Source organism: Rhamphochromis sp. 'chilingali' (assembly GCF_963969265.1).
Source record: "Rhamphochromis sp. 'chilingali' genome assembly, chromosome: 4".
Lineage (NCBI taxonomy): Eukaryota > Metazoa > Chordata > Actinopteri > Cichliformes > Cichlidae > Rhamphochromis > Rhamphochromis sp. 'chilingali'.
In genome coordinates, this window is record NC_137948.1 from 32,366,875 (window position 1) to 32,385,735 (window position 18,861).

Sequence of the window (18,861 nt, forward strand, 5' to 3'; positions counted from 1 at the left end):
ACTTGTCATACTCGAATTGTCATAAGTGTGCTGTCAGCTCATTGGTCACAAAGCAGGAGAGAGGCTGGGAATTATGTTTTCAAACAAAGTGTTAATTCCATTAAAAGTTATAGACTACTTTTGATTCTCACTGTATTACGGGACAAAGTGCGTCCCTTATTAGCTCAATACGGGACGTGTACTTTTGTTTCTAAATACGGGACGATTCCGTTTTTTAAGGGACGGTTGGCAACCCTAACAGTCTGGCACGATAATGCTTCATGCTAGCCACCAACAGAGCGCTTAGCTTAGCTTGCTGCTTATAGCTTATCCTAACATCACAGTTAACACAGGTCATCTAAGTATTCCTAGTAACCTCTTGGTACATTTGGAAACACGGTCAGTACAACTCAACATACATATTTGTAAAGTCCAACAGCAGAATTGTACAATTATTACCTGAAAAGGGGATAAGTCAATGACGACGCTCAGACACGATGCTTCTCTTTCAGCAGCTTCATTGCGAATGAGGCATCGTGGCCAGAGCTCCCCCTTCCGGCAACAGCAGGCATAACTAATCAATCACGATCACTAAATCACATGGATTATTCCCCAGGCTCGACAAGTAGATCACAGATTGAATGTTACACAGGTTGTAGTCACATTAAGGATTATTATCCGGTTGAACATAGTCATGAACTCTTTTAACTATTTTAGCCTGTGTTACATTACGTCTCTTAATGGGACTTCTTTTACCCTTGTTTATACATTTACATATTTGAAATAAATTGAATAATATATTGGGTAACTTTTAACCACAACTTTTTACTCCATTATGGACTTCAACAAATAATCAATCTATCACACTACCAGATTGCAGAAGTTGGAACGGGTCCTTCAGTATCTGCGCTGCTCTAGTCCGGCATCTCCTGGTGTAGATGTCCTGAAGCGGGGGGAGAGCAATCCTGCAGCAGCGTTCTGCTGTACCTGTCATGCGCCGCGGCGCGCGTGCACAAAAGGATCCAGACGCAGACTCAGCGCTAACAGAAAAGACACTTTATTATAATAACGAAAGGCGACCCGGGAAAACTAGGGAGCAAAACAAGGAACTAAAAACCCAGGGAAACAAGGACACAAGGAAGCCGGGATCGGGACCGTGGGAGGCTGCAATAGAAAGGGGAGAGGATTACTAGGGAGCCGGGAAGCGGGGAAAACACATCAGGACTGAGTTAGAGTAGGGGGCTTACGATAGAGCGGGACCGTGGGAGCTCGGGAGGGAAGTGTGGCAGTCCGTGAGCAGGAAGTCCATGGAGATAGCGAATGGGCAAGATGATGCACCAAATGATCCAGTTGAGCCGGATGACAGGCAGGTGGCAGACGCCGAACGCCGGGTCGAAACCTGGACACAAGTAGACGGATTAAACACAGTTCCAACCAGAAGTGAATGCACGCTTTCGTGGAAGTCTAGTTACCACTGTGAGGTGATTAACAGACTGGCGTGGAGCATCCGTCAGTGCCGGGTTAAGTAGCTCTTCATGTAATCACCGCGATGGAGAGCAGGTGTGTCGGTGTTGGCCCGGCCCGGGGGTGTGGCTACCCGAGCATCACGCATTCCACAGACACAGGACGACGGACCATGACAGTACAGATCACTCTCTGGAGAGCTTTTTGGTCCTTCACACAGCTGTTCCCAAACCACGATGTCATGTTCTGTGTGAGGATGCTCTCCACAGCGCCTGTATAGAAAATCCTGAGGATCTTTGGAGAGACCCTGAACTTCCTCAGTTGTCGTAGGTGATACAGGCGCTGCCTAGCCTTTTTGGTCTGGACCTGAATGTAGGCAGACCATGTCAGGTCTGAGGAGATGTGGACACCAAGATACTTGAAGGACTGCACCCTCTCCACTGGAGCTCCATTGATGATAATGGGCTTGTAGTCTCTGTGCTGACTCCTTCTGAAGTCCACCACCAGCTCCTTGGTCTTGCCGACATTCAGCTGGAGGTGGTTGTCCTGGCACCATAATGCCAGATTCTTCACTTCGTCCATGTAGGCTGCTTCATCGTTGTTGGAGATGGCACCCAACACCACTGTGTCGTCAGCAAACTTCACAATGGTGTTGGAGCCATGGGTGGCCACACAGTCTGAAGTGTAGAGGGAGTAGAGCAGTGGCGAGAGGACACATCCCTGAGGTGCTCCTGTGTTGATGGTGATGCTGTTAGAGACGCATCTACCCACCCTCACCACCTGAGTTCTGCCAGTGAGGAAGTCCAACACCCATGCACACAGACGGCTGTTAAGTCCCAGATCCCTCATCCTTTTGGGAACAGTCTGCAGGGCACTATTGTGTTAAACGCTGAACTGTAATCAACAAACAGCATTCGCACATAGTTACCCTGTTTCTTGTCCACGTGGCTGAGAGTGGTGTGTAGGACGTGGGCGATGGCATCCTCTGTGGATCTGTTGGATCTGTAGGCGAACTGCAGCGGATCTGTGGTGTCTGGGATGGAGGAGGAGATGATGTTCTTCAGCAGCCTCTCAAACACCTTCATTACTACCGAGGTCAGTGCAACTGGCCGGTAATCGTTCAGGGATGAGGGTTTGCTGTTCTTGGGCACAGGGATGATGGTGGATCTTTTGAAGCATGTGGGGACCACAGACTTCGCCAGGGACTTGTTGAAAATATAAGTGAACACACCTGCTAGCTGGTCAGCACAGCAGCGCAGCAGACGGCCGGTGATGCCGTCTGGCCCCGCCGCTTTCCTTGTGTTCACTCTTCAATGCCGCTCGGACGTCATGCTCCGCGATGCTGGTCACCGGTCTCTCGCTGATGACGTCACTGTCCTTGGTAGTCAGGCGGTAGATAGCATTAGCCGCCTGGCTAACCTCAAAACGGGCATAGAACTGATTCAGCTGATTGGTGAATGCAGAGTCGGCATTGATCGGCGCAGTGTCCCTGGCTTTGTAGTCCGTAATGGTGCGTAGTCCGTGCCACATACTCCGTGTTTCGCCCTGGTGGAAGCGGTACTCCCGGTACCGGCATTTGGCATCTCTCACTGCGCGCCGCACGCCGTATGAGGCCGCTTTGTAGGCGCTCATATCGCCAGTGGCGAGACCCGCGTTGTAGGAGGCGGTCCTGGCGTTTACTGCAGTGCGGATCGATCTGTCCATCCATGGTTTCTGGTTTGGGAAGCAGGGCTACAGCTTTGTAGCCCTGCTTGTATGGCGTGTAGCAGTGATCCAAAATTCGATCCCCCCTCGTTGGACACGAGACATGCTGGTAAAAGTTTGGCATGACTTGTCTGAGGTTCGCTTTGTTAAAGTCTCCTGCTACAATGAGGGCTGCGCCCGGGTCCTTGTTTTGAAGCGAACTCAGCACATCATGTAATTCGGACAAAGCCATACCTATATCCGCTTGGGGTGGGATGTAGACCACCGTGGCGATGACCGAGGTGAACTCACGGGGCAGATAGAAAGGGCGGCACTTAATGCTCAGGAACTCCAGATGTGGCGAGCAGCCGCTGGAAAGCGTAGAAATGCTCCTGGCATCACACCACTTTCTGTTTACCATGAAACACACTCCTCCACCTTTGGTTTTGTTCGACTCTGCTGTTCTGTCCGCGCGGAGCACAAACAATGAATCCGACGGAGTTACGGCCTGGTCCGGCACGGTGGGGGTCAGCCATGTCTCCGTGAAGCACAGAATGTTGCAGTCCCTCATGTCACGTTGGAAGGTGACCCTTGCTCTTAGGTCATCAAGCTTGTTCTCCATGGATTGTACATTGGCCAGTAGGATACTGGGCAGTGGTGCGCGATGCGCCTGCTGTCTCAGTCTGTTCCTAATACCAGCGCGTTTCCCCCGGCGCTTCTTTGTTCTACGCCTCAGATGAGCGGCCCGTCCTTTGTTGTTCTCCGCGCCGCGTAGAATCTCTGGCAGCCAGGAAGGGTCGGGTTTAAAAGTGTCCAAGATTAGATGTGCAACCTTGTCACCGATGTTTACAAGTGATCCGCTGTCGTATACTATAAGACTAGAGGATTTTGGGATGTAAACCAGAGCAAAAAATAAGTAAAAAACAAGAAAAGTGGATAGTCGGAGCGGAGCGGTCAGGAAGGCGTCTGGACGTGGCCGCGCCATCTTGGTTAAAAGACACGAACCTTCAAAATAAAACAGGAAACACAAAGACTGAACACAACACACAAACTTAACACAGACTGGGGGACACAGAACACAGGAACATGAAATGAAAGGAGAGTACAAAAACCCAGAATAAACAAAACCACAGAATAATAATAAACTTAAACATAAACACGGAGTCACAGACTCTGGACCATGACACAAAGATTTTGCCTTTTGTAACTTTGTCTTGATTTAACATTTTTGGATTTTAAATAACTAAAAAAACAGGACAGTTAATGATTGCTTTAACTTTAAGGAAATTATATTTGCTTATATTTAGACCAATCGGCAGACTGTTGGATAACATTGTTTATTCCAGTAAAATCTGCCAGCTACTGTAGTAACAGTTTGTTATGGGCAGCATTTTTTATTACTTACTTTCTAGATTTGACTTCGAGAATTTACAGCAATTTAAAAAAGGCTATGCTGGAGTAAAATTACTATAGATTATATTTTTATTTATTCTGATCTTTATCATTAGTGTTTATTGTTCACATCTTTTTTTTCTAGCCTCAAATCCAAAGTGTTACTTCCCCAGCGACTCACAACTGAATTCCACAGCTTGGTTTGCTCAGTACATCGGGTCTTTCGTCTCTTTCCTCACTCTGGACGATGTTGTGACATTTGGATCTGAGTCGGTAAATAATCAACATTGGTGGAAATTTTGAACTGACGCTTTTCTACTTGGATTCAAATGCAGCAAAAAAACAGTTGATAATTTCATGACCTACAGACGTGCTTTTCTCCCCTCCTTGCAGGTCATTCAGGTCTTCACAGTGAACCTTCAGAACATCGCTCTTTTCAACACCTCTGTCTTACCTGCAAACCTCACAGAGTACTACACCACCCTTTTGTATCAACAGGACAGCAACTTCAACCCCTTACTGTGAGTTTAAATCTATACAATATGTTGCGTTCTCCAGCCACAAATCCTGCATTTTTCTGTAAGTGTTGTTTAACCTTCTTTGCAGCCTTCCTATCTTGTTTCGGTGTGTCGCTCCTGGTCCAGCATTTACCCAACTGAGTCCAAGCAACACTTTGATAGTTCTGCAGAATCTCACAGTTCTCTGTACGAACCTGGACCCACAAGTAAGAAACATTTAAAGAAAAGAAAAACAGCTATTTGTGCAGTCTGCTGCAAAAACCTAACTACATTCAATACAGGATAGGTAAGGTCAACTAGACATGAATGTTATAAGATTTCAATCTTTCAGAGATTCAGCATCTTGCCTGGTATTTTGGTAAAAAGTAGTTTATTATTTCCTTAAATTTGTCACCCACATAAAATTGGGTTTAGTTTCACTTGCAGGCTCCTGTTTTGAATCTGGTGTTTATTATTTAGAGTGGTGTAGAGCTCTTTGTTCTGGCGGTACGTGATTTTAAGAAGGGTGAAATGGAAAGATGAATAAAAGAGCACTAAGCTCTCCTTTTATTAACTTGATAAAGTTTTGTTCCCCAGAATATTTACACTGTAGACATAAATTTGACTCTACTGACAAAGTTTTTCTCACACATGTGAAGGTCACAGCTGCTTTGGCAGGTAACTTTGGTCAGAACATTGACTCCACAGTCATTTCTGCCCTCGGCAGCCAAAGCACTGGCATGTCGCTGAATCAGATCAGCTCAATCAAACCCCAGGACTTAATAAACTCCATCGGCACTCTCTCCACTGTGACGGGCTGGAGCGAAGGCCAGGCCATGACCATCATCCAGTCTCTGCTGTCTTCGGGCATCATACAGGTAGCAGATTTTAGACTGAATCCTGACTTTAGAAAAATCAAAGTCATCTTTGTGGTCATGTTCACTTATGCGTGTGCTGCTTCCATCCTTTCCACCAGATCAACAGCTCATCATTGCTGATAAGTCTGGGCACTCTCATCATTGGTGTACCTTCCAGAGTGTTCTTGAGCATCTCTGGTAATCAGCTGATAAGTGCCTCCCAAACTCCTTCACTGGTGGCAAACCTCCTTTCTGGTCCTCAGATCATCCAGCAGGTCTTTGTCAGTCAGGTATGACAGGTTTTCTGTTATAACTTGAGCATGATTTGAACTGCACACTTCCATCAGCTGCTTTGGATAAAGATAGAAAGCTTTCCACAGAGAGTTAACTCACAATGCTTCCATCTTCTCTCAGATCATATCAGTGAACACCAGCAGCGTGCAAGTGATCCAGAACGTTCCCAATGACCTGGCCACTGAGATCCCTCGATCCCTGCTGGTGGGCTTCTCCAGTAGCAACGACGTTATAACCATACTCAACAGAAAGGAATGGAAACCGCAGCAGGTAGAAGATGAAACCCTCAGCTTAGTTTTTATTGTCGTGTTGTGCTACATGCCTGTTATTACAGACTCTTTTTGTTTGTTTGTTTGTTTTGTTAGGCTGAATTGTTCTTTGAGTCGGTAGCTACAGAGAGCGCCTCTGCACAGCTGGGAGGTCCAAACAAGTGAGTTCAAATCAGTCTGGGAGATCAATCAAATCAATCAAAACAACCTGCAAATGGGTTTGAGTAGAGCTAACAGTGTGTGTGTGTGTGTGTGTGTGTGTGTGTGTGTGTGTGTGTGTGTGTGTGTGTGTGTGTGTGTGTGTGTGTGTGTGTGTGTGTGTGTGTGTAGTTTGTCATCCTCTGTGCTTCAAGGGTTCACATGCACTGGAGTGAGGAACATTGGCAATGAGCAAGTCAAGAACCTGATCAAAGCCTGTCGGAGGTCAGGCAGCAGGAAGGTTAAACTAGTGGAGTCTCAGGTACAGTGTTCAAGGCATTTATGGGATATTTAAAATCTCCTTCATATCTGCTCAAATATTAAAAAGTGAACATATTGGACATCAAAGGAGAAACTAACAATTGTTTAAAACACACTTAAAACAATATATACATACCCTGTGAATCGGGTTATATAGATTACACCGTATATAACTCTGGCACATAGAGTTAGGGTAATAAATGTTTGAACAAAGATGCAATTTTTGCATGTTGCAGCTGCACACCACCACAGTGGATTAAAGTGCAGACTTCCAGCTTTGGTGGAGAAGGCAAATTACAAAAATGCGTTACCATCCAACAAGTCATGGAGCTTTCTTACACATGTTCTCCGTCATAAACGGGGACGATACAAGGTGCTAATTATTTTGCCTTTTTTTTTTAATCAACAGCTGACCTGCATGTACACTTATATTAAAGACGATGCTGCCAACTTCAACCTCTACCCTCCAGATGTGCTGCTGTATTATGAGTAAGAATCCTGTCTGTTTGTTCTGAATTAAAGCTGAATGGTGGATGCTACAGCTTGTCACACTTGTGTTTCCTCTTGCAGTTACTCACTGGTGCCGCAGGCCAGCTGCAGGGCCTATTTCACAGAGTTGGGAAATGCAGACTTCTCTGTCTTCTCTGCAGCGCTCAGCTACAAGCGCACTGCCCTGTTTGAAAACGCAAAGAGCTGCTTGGTGAGTCCTCGAACCACACATCACTTCTTGAGCTCTAAAGATTAGATGTATTAATAATTGCATGAAATGGAAATAACTGTCATCACAATAAGGTTTTGTTTAATGTTTTGAGTTGAAATGAATTTCTGTTTCTTTTATTTTCAAAGGGCATAACAAACACAAGCTTAACTAAAGATGAAATATCAGTATTGGGAAACATGTGCTGCATCCTGGATGCGTCCTACATCCTAAACTCAGATTCATCCATCTTGGAAAATCTCAAAAGCTGCCCCAGCCTCACTTCTGCTCAAGCAGCTGCTGTTCAGGCTCAAATGACTAATGGCAACACAAGATATGGGTACGCAAAACGCTTCACCGCTGTGGCAGATTTTCATTCCTGTTTGTTTGTTTCCTTGTCAGCAGATTTACATTTTTACATTTGGCCCTTTCTGTCCTTCATAATAATAATCACCGTTCTGTTTTCGTGATAACCAGAGCTCCTTCAGTGTGGACTGAGCAAACTCTGAAAGACCTCGGGATGCTGCCGCTGTATATGTCTTCAACCTTCTATGATCACTTCAACACTGTGAGTAATACATGACCGCAAACATTTACATTTTTTGATTTTGGTTTCTGTTTTTTGCTGTTAACCTTGTTCTTTATGCGCATTTCCTTCTTTCCCTTTGTTCTTGTGAGCAGAAAACAAAGAACAACTACTTGAGGTACTTCCTGGGTGTTCTCAAGGAAAACAACGTGGACAGTCAGAAGATCGGGGAGCTGAAGAGCGCAATAAGGATGTCCATTCCTAATGAGGAATCTACAGGTTGGTTTCTTTCTGTCAACTGCTTGGTCCATGTATTAGAATCCAGAGAGAATTTACTGTTTAACCAAAAATTGTTTCTCTTTCTGTGTTTCAGCCACTGACTGCACTTTGGGATTCATAAACCGTGTGACTCTCGTTAATCTAATATTCCCCTTAAACTATGATATAAATCAGTTCACCAGCTGCCTCAATTCCACCATTGTCAAAGACAACTTGGATGCCCTCGTTAACCAGGTGCAGGAGCAGAACTACACAAAGATTGTTCTCAGCAAGTTGCGAGAGGTAAGTGGCAAAAAAACTCCTGGAGCCTATCCCAGCTGGCATAGATTTAGAGGCAGGTTAGGAAGCATTCAGAAAAACATAACACACATTCTGACCTACGGTCAGTTTAAAATCAGTATTCGACCAAACCCCGTGCATGTTTTTGGACTTTGGAACGAAGCATGAGAACCAGCACAGACACAGGGAGGGCATGCAAAGTCTGCAACGCTGACAACTTCTATTATTTAAGCTTTTGCTATCTAAATTTGAGTCTAAATATCTTCTGACTTTTTTATAGGCTTACAGTGCCAGCGGCATCATCCCAGAAGATCAGGTTCAGATCTTAGGAGCAATGTCCCGTAGTGCCACAATGGAAGACATCAACATGTGGACTATTATTCAGATCGACACACTCGCTTCTTTGATGGATGCTTCAAACGGGCCGTGGGACCCGGTTCTGGTGAGCAAACAGAAGAAAAAATCTGAACGTGAGCTTACTTTACATGCTTGTGTCTTCACACCGATGCTTGGTTCTCCTCATCAAGGCCAAAGCCATCATCTCCAAGTATCTGAGTGTAAAGGGGAACAGTCTCGGCAGTGTGGAGCTCAACGCCATTGGAGGACCAAACCTGTGCGCCCTGGATGATGTTGTTATCAGGAACATTTCGGTTGAAAGCATCAAGTAAGGCGTCAGAGCTGTGACTGTGCATGAGTGTGTGTGTGTTTGGAGGTTATTTTTACATCACATTAGCAGCAGGTTCTCAGAGTTTTACCCCTAATACTGCTGGATAAACAGAAACTCACTCAGGAACAAGGTCACACGGAGCTCAAATTTTCACTCGCGACAGGGAAGCAATTGTCTCCAACCCACTTCAACTTGCTTTCCCCCTGTAGGTTGTTTTTATTGGTTACACACATGAATATTCATAGAGCTTGTTGCTGTATTACCTATGAGAAATTACTATAACTGGTTACAAAGTGTGATTGTGTTGTGCAAGCGTGATTATACATTGTGTGTGGTTATATGATGGGAGTGCAGCTCTCCCAGATTGTTGTTGGTAGAATCTGTTCTTCTCAAGGCTGCTTGTTCCCTTTATCAATGTCATGCACGTAGTCATATGCGTAGGTTACCTAGATAGCAAGCAGAAGCATTCTAGCTTTCTAAATGGCATTGTGTAGGTTTTTAAATGGCAACCTACAACACGTACATTAAACCTAACACAGGTAATATCTGGAAGGTACAAGAACATGTTGGCTAAAGGTCTGTCAGGGATCCTGTACTTACAAAGGCAGGTGAACCCACATAAATCTTTAAATTATTATTTAGATAACTAGAAAAAAAAGTCTGATTTAATGATAAATAATGTTATATGAATTCCATAAACTCAACACACCATTCCTGTGTGTTTTATCTCCTGCAGGAACGCCGATGCTCTGGACATATCCAGCTGCACCACTGAGAAAAAGCAAGAACTGTTTTCCCTCACATATGAAGCATTTATCCCAGACAAACACTCAATCACTATCTCCACTTCCAGTTACCAGCTCATACAATCTTACCTACGTAAGCAAACAGACCCGCATTCAAAAAAAGCATCATTTAAACAGCTGAAAGTTAACGTACCATTAATTTTTTTCCATTCTTGCAGCGGGTGCAGATCTTAGGTTTATCCAAGATTTAGTGTCTGCCAATATCAGTATGGACGTCCCGATCTTCACTGGGCTGCTTGAGAGTGTTATACAGGTCAGTGCTGCATGTCTGCACTTTGAATTCTGAATTTTAGACTAATTTTGAAAAAAGGTTTTTATTTTTTTTATTTATTTTGGGGTGGGGGTCTTGCATCATAGTTCCTCAATTTATTTACTTCACTCAAACCATTAGATGGGGCTGATAAGTTGTAAAACTAAATTGTTTTTTGGTTCTGTCAAAGAATAAAGTAAGTGTGTTTATTTGCTCATAGGATAAAATGTGTCTGCTCTGTTCTCCATAGAACCTGACTGTTAGTGATGTTAAAGGTCTTCTTGGCACCAACCTCCCACTTTTGAAGTCGTATGAAAATGTGACAGTGGTGCAAACCTGGATCAGTTCACAGTTTCAGTCCGATCTTAATGGTCTGGGAGTGGGGCTTACAGGAGGCAAGGTTAGCCCCACCACCACCACTACATCAGACACATCATCAACAACATCAGGGGCAACTTCATCGATAACATCGGGGCCAAATTCATCAACAACATCAGGGGCAACTTCATCGATAACATCAGGGCCAAATTCATCAACCACATCAGGGGCAACTTCAACGATAACATCGGGGCCAAATTCATCAACAACATCAGGGGCAACTTCATCGATAACATCGGGGCCAAATTCATCAACAACATCAGGGGCAACTTCAACGATAACATCGGGGCCAAATTCATCAACAACATCAGGGGCAACTTCATCGATAACATCGGGGCCAAATTCATCAACAACATCAGGGGCAACTTCAACGATAACATCGGGGCCAAATTCATCAACAACATCAGGGGCAACTTCATCGATAACATCGGGGCCAAATTCATCAACCACATCAGGGGCAACTTCATTGACATCATTGGGGACAACTTCAACAACTGGATCCAGCAGCACCACGCGTAAGTATTACAAAAGGTAGCATGGGGTAAAATATTCAAAGACACCTCAGATAAAGCAGCAGTACCCAAGCAGGGCCCAAGTGTTAATCGAGAGCACAAGAAGTAAGGGAGGCCGAAATAAAGCAGGAAAACATGAAATGTTAAGCTAGCGGTGGACCTTCTGCTGCAGATTCAATCTTTTAATTGCTCATTTTAACATTTTGTCTCATATCCTGCTGTTTTGTTACGAGTATGTAGAGATCATCTTACATCAGAAGCACTGACAAGAAAAACAAAACAAAACAAAAAACACATTGGTGGTGAAAGGGAACTTGGTTTTTACTTGCGAGATCTGCAGTGTGATTAATGATGGCAGCATGAAATCTCATATCCTGCTGTGTTGATGCATAAAATGTAATTTTTTGTCAATTTATAACTTTTTTTCTCTCTTTTTTTTGTGGTACAGCAACAGATATCTGTATCGGTTTGAACAGGTAGGATTTACACGAACCTGTTGGAGAGTTTACTTTTTATGCAACGTTGTCCCAGATGTCAACAAAGTACCAATCACATGTTTTATTTTGAAACCACAGAACAGCAGTTCAGCTCCAACTCACCAGTGCACAGACGAGCGGAAACCTCTGTGACTTGGCCGTTGAGCAACTGGCTTGTGCCTCGGTAAGAGCGTCACATAAGTCAACAGCCGTCTGTGATTCAGCTCGTTTTCACTTTCACTGTGGAGTCTAAACTGTTCTCTGTCGTCACGCAGCTGTCAACAATAACAGCAGAACAGCTGGCAATGATACTGAAGTGCAACCGCTACTCCAGCTCGAGTGGGTCCAAATCTGTCTGGAAACTTGTCCTCTCCGAAACCTCTCAGGTCCTGGACCAGGCTCTGGATCTGCTCGTCAACACGGTATGAAAGCATTACACAATATTTTGTAAGACGAGAAGAACCTTCTGCAAACCGTCTGTTGTTGAAAGATAAGAAAAGTCAGTAGTTACATCACATTTTGATCTTTGTTATAGACTCTGGACGCCAACAACCCAGCAGTGTCCGTGATTCTGGACACCATACAAGAACTCCGAATAGATACTGTCAACACGGCCACCCTCAATAATCTAACCTTCATCCAGACGTGGTTTGGCCGCCGCCTTCTCCCATTTCTGCCAGCTGTTTCACCTGACTTCCTTTCATATATGGCCACAAGGGAACTTACTTGCAGCTCCTACCAGGCCATGTAAGAAATTAAGACCATAAAATTACATCAAATGTGACTGCCTTTCTTGGTATACCAAAAGCCTGCCATTTTTTAATTAACCTAATCCCAATTTCAATTCAGTCAGCAGATTTTGAGTCAACTCCGGCCACAATTGACGTTTGCCAGGCAGGTGTCTGTCTACACGCACTTCATTAAGGTTTTCCTGACCAGGAACAACAGCACAGGTACACTGCTGTATTACAGCCCAGTAACAATCAATGGCAGCCTATTAACAGTTACAGTCTATGTATTGTTCACGTCACATCTGAATTAATCCAACATTCACACATGTTGATAGAATTGGTGGGATTCAGGAATACAGTAATCCAGGGTGGTCACGTGTATTGCAAAGTGACATAACAATGTATGATAGATGCTTTTCCTTCAGCACAATAAAGCTGAATTTCCTCTGTGTGTGTTTGTGGTTCAGACCCCGCCTGCAGCTCAGGCATTGCCACCAGTGCACAATGGCTGCAGGTGAACATGGGAGGTTTTGCCTATCTTGCGACGTTCCAGGACATTCAGACGATCTACTCCAACTTCTCAGCGGTGCGTTATGATGCACTGCATTTTCTGTCTTTACATCTGTTTTCTTGTGGGGTGGGGTTTCCCTCTGTGATAACCACAACTGTCACTGACAACATGTGTGTTTGCATATGCAGATGGAAGCCTTGTCACAGCTCACGGTCAGACAGCTAGCCGAGGTGTCCACAACACCTGGACAGCTCACAACTTCTGAGCAAGTCAACATGGTGATGAAATATGTGCCTGACCAGTCTCTGGCTGCCTTCTTTGATGATTTCTCATCTGTTCTCCTGGTGAGCATACATCATGTTATAAAGTCACCTGGTGTGTTTTGTTGATACTAGAGGTCAAGTCAAGCTGAGTTTATCTGTTCATCACATGTAAAACATTCATACGTTTTGTGTTTATGTTTGCAATGATGGTAAACTCTAACATTTTTCTGGTTAGTCTTCTCACACAGAAGTTGAAGAAGGTCCTGTTACACCTGTTACATCTAAAAAACATGATTATTACTTTTGGTTTTTTCTACAGGCTCCTGAAGACGCATTGCCTTCAGTCGTGAGGTCAGCCATGTTGCAAGTTGTGTTTGATCGTGCAAACCTCTCCCTTCCTTCGATGAGTGATGCGGACGTAGAGGTGTGGCTTACCTCCCGGCTGCCACCTCTGCTGGTACAACTTTCACCAGGACAAGTTGCACCTTACTTCGGAATACTGGCAGGACGGAGCTGCAGCATTGAGCAGCTGGGGTGAGCACAAAGCTTCAAGCACCATATATGGAAGTATTTAAGCAATCTGACTGGAAATAAACCTTTGCATTTTTTTGTTTCAGTGTACTGAACCTGAACATGACTATCTCAACGCTCAGCACAGACACACAGCAGAAAATCTATGATCAAATCCTCCAGACCCTCGGAGGTAAAGCTAACCCAGGAAACCAGTAAACTCAGCTTTAATTTTTTTTGTTGGATGCTTTATGAAATTGGGCTGTAACATTCCTGTAAGCGAGTAGCCCATTCACATTTCTTAACATAATGGCTGCCAGCCTTGTGAAAGTGAGAGAGGAGTCAGACATTGAGTTTTCTCCTATGCTCGCTCTTGTTATTTTTTCATTAAACATGTATGTTTGTCACATTTTATGTGAATACAACAACAAGTAAAACTTTATTTATTTATTTTATTCCAGATGGCTTAACAAAGCATGAGGCAAAGTTCCAATATTATAACCTAGTTTGTGTCTCCACCTTTTCCTCTAGGTCCAACACCTCTCCGCTGCTACAGTGACAGCTACAACACCAGTTTCTATGGTTTCCTGGAGCAATCTTTCATGGGTTTCCAGTTTCCCAACCTCACCGCCTTCCTGTCGCTCATGCCTCCTGACAGAATGAGTCTGGTGTGTTGACTTGAAAGATATCAGGAGTAAATATGATAAAGCAAGAGGGGAATGTCTTAATTTATGTCTTCTAATCTTCTAGATCATAAATTCCATCCCTCCATCGGAGCTTGGGGATTATCTACGACGTCCTAATGTTGTCGACAACAACGCACAGCTCTGCATGCTCTTCAACAGCTACAGCCAGACACCACAGTTTCTAGAAACTGTACGTAGCCCAAGGCACAAGCAGAAATGCAAACACAATGCAATGATTAAACACATTAATCTGTGCATTGCCTCCAGGAGTCTCTGCCGGAAGCGGTGAGGCGCTCCATCCTGCCCTGCGTCTGGCCCATGGCCCTCAGCAGCACCCAAACGTTGGAGGTGGATGCTTGGTTTGACCAACGCCTCAAGAACTACTTGCCCTTCCTCACAAAGAGCCTGATCAGTCCCAGTGTCATAAACAGCACCTCCTGCCTGGCCTTCCAAAAACTGTGTGTTTTACTACAGCACTAAATCCTGCTTTATATGTTTTTTTGTTTTGTGTTCTGATTTAAATTTGTTGTGTTTCAGTGTCTCAGTCCTTGGGGTATACAACTACACTACTGCTGACTTTGTGAGGGGAGACGTGTACAACACCATCAGGACTTACCTTTACGTCGGCTCACGTAAGTCTTTCAAGAATGCCAGGGTCAAGGATCAAGTGGGATGCTAATTCAAGTGGGGGGAAAAAGACATTGATCAAATGATATTCTACATGAAACTGAACAGCAACCACATGTCACCTAAAAGCACAACTGCCTGAGCACAATTTAAATTAAAAGGAAAATTTAGTTGTACACAAAATTCAGGTAATTGCAATTTTTTTCAGTTTCCCTTCATTTTGCAGCACCATAGATTGCTGTGCTTTGGATATATCTGTATATACCTAATACTCATCTTTGTGTAACAGTAGAGAAAAGGTATCCGGTCGTTAAGTAATGACGTGATGAATCCTACTTCCGGGCCTAAAGTAGTCTGAGTTTAATATGGCTTTTGTGTTGTTAACTTGTTTAATGTTTTGTATTTTCTTCTATTTAATCTCAAAAATCTCCTAAAACAGTCAGTGATCCCTGTTGACCTCCCTCGGCTTTTATTACCACTAATCATTTATTTAAGCTCAGTTTTTAAAACCTTAGGATGTAACTACAGCCCAGCCCATGCAGCAGTATACGAATGACTAACCTCGTATTGTGGATGGATTATCTCAGTTGTTCTCCTGGCTGAAGTTTGGTCCTTTTACAGCATCCTGCCATGCGATTACATTTGTTACTGACCACCGAGAACACTCACGTTAACTTTTATTGAGTGGAAAAAAGTTAGCTTGTTTATATTATGCTAACATAGCGGGTTACATAGTGTGGGTTACTTCAGTAACCCTACAAACGTCCCTGCTGTTTAGTTTTCTGTCTTCATTTATGTTGGAAGTGATAACAGAGCTGTACGTTTTAATTTGTTTCCAAAACCCCGCAGTCAGGACATGCTATATTGTATTTAGATAGAAGCTAGCGAGCTAACTTCCTGCTAACTTCTAACTCCGTTAAATGTCATAAATTCTGTTTTCATGGATGCCTGGATGTTAAACTCAATTGTTACACCTGGTAGAGCAGAACGTTGATCATTTTATTAAAGATGAAAGACTTTAGACAGTTTAGTAGGTAGAACAGTGGTAGTACAAAATGGCAATAGAGTACACATACAGTATAAATACGTTAAAAGCAAGACAGCATCAATCTTTCACTGATGCTTGTCCCCGTCATCATTCTTAATAAGGTTCAAAGACTTTGTCTTTTATAACTTTGTCCTGCTGTAATATTTTTCAATTTTAAATAAACCATAAGGACATCTTATTTTCGATTTGCTTATATTTAGACCAATCGGCAAACTGTTGGATCACAATGTTAATTCCAGTAAAACCTGCCAGCTACTGTAGTAACAGTTTGTTATGGTCATCATTTTTTATTGCTTACTTTTTACATTTGACTTCAAGAATTCACAGCAATTAAAAAAACGCTACGCTGGAGTAAAATGATTATAGATTGTAGAGCAGGGCGATATGATCAAAAATATTTATCACGATATACATTTGAAAATTTGCGATAACAATATAACTGACGATATAATTGACACTTGACAAAATACTTTATAAGTCCACGACTTTATTCGTGCAAAAAAACAAATCAACGTATTTTCACTTAAACAAGCAGCTGTTTTTTATGAGCATTAAAGTTATATAAAAATTTAACAGTGCAAATGCAAATTCCTTGCTGACAGTTTAACCAAAAGGCATTTCCAGTACAAATTGGCCGACATATCCTCAGCATAACCATGTATAATATCCACAAAACTTAAAAAGAGGTTATACACACACAATACGGTAATATTATGTTGAAGCACAGTACATATCACTCCGCGAGGCTCCTGCCTACGATAGCCGTAATGCTCCAACAATCCATCAAGCGGTGCGGGTTCGTAGCTTAGCAAAGTTGTACTAAAACATTTCACAGATTTTCGAGCGCCATGTACCACATAAAATCGTTTTGAGGTCAGTAAACACAACCAGAATTCATACATAAGGCACATGGGGTTATAAGGGGCACTGTCGATTTTCAGAAAAAATTTTCAGAAAAGGATTGATTTTAAGTGTGCCGTATTTTCCAAAAAACACGGTAATAACAACAGCCTGCTAGCATGCTCTACCAAAAATAGTGCTTTGTTGTGTATCTGACGGACGAAAGCTAAACAATTTCCACACCACTGAAGTTGCAGCATTTTTACAAACCAATTCTGGTTTATCCGTTTCATTCAACGATCCGCTTTCACCCTTCTCATTCTCTGTCGGCGGCACGCTTTTTCCGCCATGTGCGTATTAAAAAAAGGCACTGCGCATGCGCGTTTTACCCATATTCTATTGCGATATTTAATTTTCTTATCATTGCCTGACATTATACCGGTATTACCGTGAATGCTATGATATGGCCCAGCCCTAATAGATTGTATTTTTATTTATTCTGAACTTTATCATTATTATTTATTGTTAACATCTTTTTTTTTTAGCCTCAAATCCAAAGTGTTACTTCCCCAGCAACCCACAACTGAATTCCACAGCTTGGTTTGCTCAGTACATCGGGTCTTTCGTCTCTTTCCTCACTCTGGACGATGTTGTGGCATTTGGATCTCAGTCGGTAAAGAATCAACATTGGCGTAAATTTTGAACTGACGCTGATTTTTTTTTCTACTTGGATTCATTTCATGACCTACAGATGTGCTTTTCTCCCCTCCTTGCAGGTCATTCAGATCTTCACAGTGAACCTTCAGAACATCGCTCTTTTCAACACCTCTTTCTTACCTGCAAACCTCACAAAGTACTACACCACCCTTTTATATCAACAGGACAGCAACTTCAACCCCTTACTGTGAGTTTAAATCTATACAATATGTTGCGTTCTCCAGCCACAAATCCTGCATTTTTCTGTAAGTGTTGTTTAACCTTCTTTGCAGCCTTCCTATCTTGTTTCGGTGTGTCGCTCCTGGTCCAGCATTTACCCAACTGAGTCCAAGCGACAGTATGATAGTTCTGAAGAATCTCACAGTTCTCTGTACGGACCTGGACCCACAAGTAAGAAACATTTAAAGAAAAGAAAAACAGCTATTTGTGCAATCTGCTGCTAAAATGAATAGTTATGTCTATAACTTCTGTTCCTTGAAGGAGAGGAACGAGGTACAACACATAAGTATAGGATATCACGCCCTTGCATGTCCTGGCTGAAGAAACCTTTATTCACGCCTGTGGTGACATGTGCACAACCCCGCCTGGACTGTCATCACAGTCATCCCTCAGTTTGATAGCCGCTCTTCACCGACCCAAACTGCTCAGTGGGGCCACCTTGTGTTGTACCTTGTTCCTCTCCTTCGGGGAACAGAAATTATAGACAACTATTCATTCCCTTTCAGTCGATTTACTCGGTACAACACATGGGACATACATACACGCCCTGCAGAGCAACCAGAATTGAACCACCACCACCTTAGTGTGCGGTAGACCCAGCATAAAGAACAGTATGAGCCACCGAAGGGGCTGTAACGTCCAACCGATAAGACCGCACAAAAGTATGCGGTGATGCCCAATTAGCTGCTGCACAAATACCAGCAACAGTCACTAATTTTCATATCCACTGACTCCACTGACACCCCCTCCTTCCTGTGCTGAATTGTAGCGTAAGCGAATCATTCAGGACTCACTCACCCCCTCCCTCCTGGCTCATAGCTTCTTCTTCTTCTTCTTGGTTGGCAACCAATGTTAAGGGGCATTACCGCCCCCTGGCACACAGCTCAGTGGACATTTAGATGAGAAAATATATATTTGACACATTTGAGGAAAATACTAATAAAA

The 18,861-nt window shown here is 43.4% G+C and overlaps 1 protein-coding gene across 1 annotated transcript in view; it reads left to right on the plus strand.

The window, feature by feature from the left end:
- The window catches only part of mslnb (mesothelin b), a 53,513-nt gene that overhangs the window by 24,308 nt on the left and 10,344 nt on the right, over positions 1-18,861 (plus strand). The window contains exons 46-80 of the mRNA XM_080881199.1: positions 4,664-4,791; positions 4,912-5,039; positions 5,125-5,242; positions 5,675-5,893; positions 5,992-6,162; positions 6,287-6,436; positions 6,532-6,596; positions 6,766-6,895; positions 7,304-7,383; positions 7,465-7,594; positions 7,741-7,931; positions 8,069-8,159; positions 8,273-8,396; positions 8,491-8,678; positions 8,956-9,117; positions 9,203-9,339; positions 10,079-10,221; positions 10,307-10,401; positions 10,649-11,291; positions 11,737-11,764; positions 11,864-11,948; positions 12,040-12,186; positions 12,300-12,511; positions 12,614-12,717; positions 12,963-13,081; positions 13,195-13,350; positions 13,589-13,803; positions 13,887-13,972; positions 14,311-14,447; positions 14,530-14,655; positions 14,733-14,923; positions 15,003-15,097; positions 17,526-17,653; positions 17,757-17,884; positions 17,970-18,087. Of these exons, the coding sequence (XP_080737325.1) occupies positions 4,664-4,791; positions 4,912-5,039; positions 5,125-5,242; positions 5,675-5,893; positions 5,992-6,162; positions 6,287-6,436; positions 6,532-6,596; positions 6,766-6,895; positions 7,304-7,383; positions 7,465-7,594; positions 7,741-7,931; positions 8,069-8,159; positions 8,273-8,396; positions 8,491-8,678; positions 8,956-9,117; positions 9,203-9,339; positions 10,079-10,221; positions 10,307-10,401; positions 10,649-11,291; positions 11,737-11,764; positions 11,864-11,948; positions 12,040-12,186; positions 12,300-12,511; positions 12,614-12,717; positions 12,963-13,081; positions 13,195-13,350; positions 13,589-13,803; positions 13,887-13,972; positions 14,311-14,447; positions 14,530-14,655; positions 14,733-14,923; positions 15,003-15,097; positions 17,526-17,653; positions 17,757-17,884; positions 17,970-18,087 (5,168 nt within the window). The remainder of the gene's footprint in view (positions 1-4,663; positions 4,792-4,911; positions 5,040-5,124; positions 5,243-5,674; positions 5,894-5,991; positions 6,163-6,286; positions 6,437-6,531; positions 6,597-6,765; positions 6,896-7,303; positions 7,384-7,464; positions 7,595-7,740; positions 7,932-8,068; positions 8,160-8,272; positions 8,397-8,490; positions 8,679-8,955; positions 9,118-9,202; positions 9,340-10,078; positions 10,222-10,306; positions 10,402-10,648; positions 11,292-11,736; positions 11,765-11,863; positions 11,949-12,039; positions 12,187-12,299; positions 12,512-12,613; positions 12,718-12,962; positions 13,082-13,194; positions 13,351-13,588; positions 13,804-13,886; positions 13,973-14,310; positions 14,448-14,529; positions 14,656-14,732; positions 14,924-15,002; positions 15,098-17,525; positions 17,654-17,756; positions 17,885-17,969; positions 18,088-18,861) is intronic.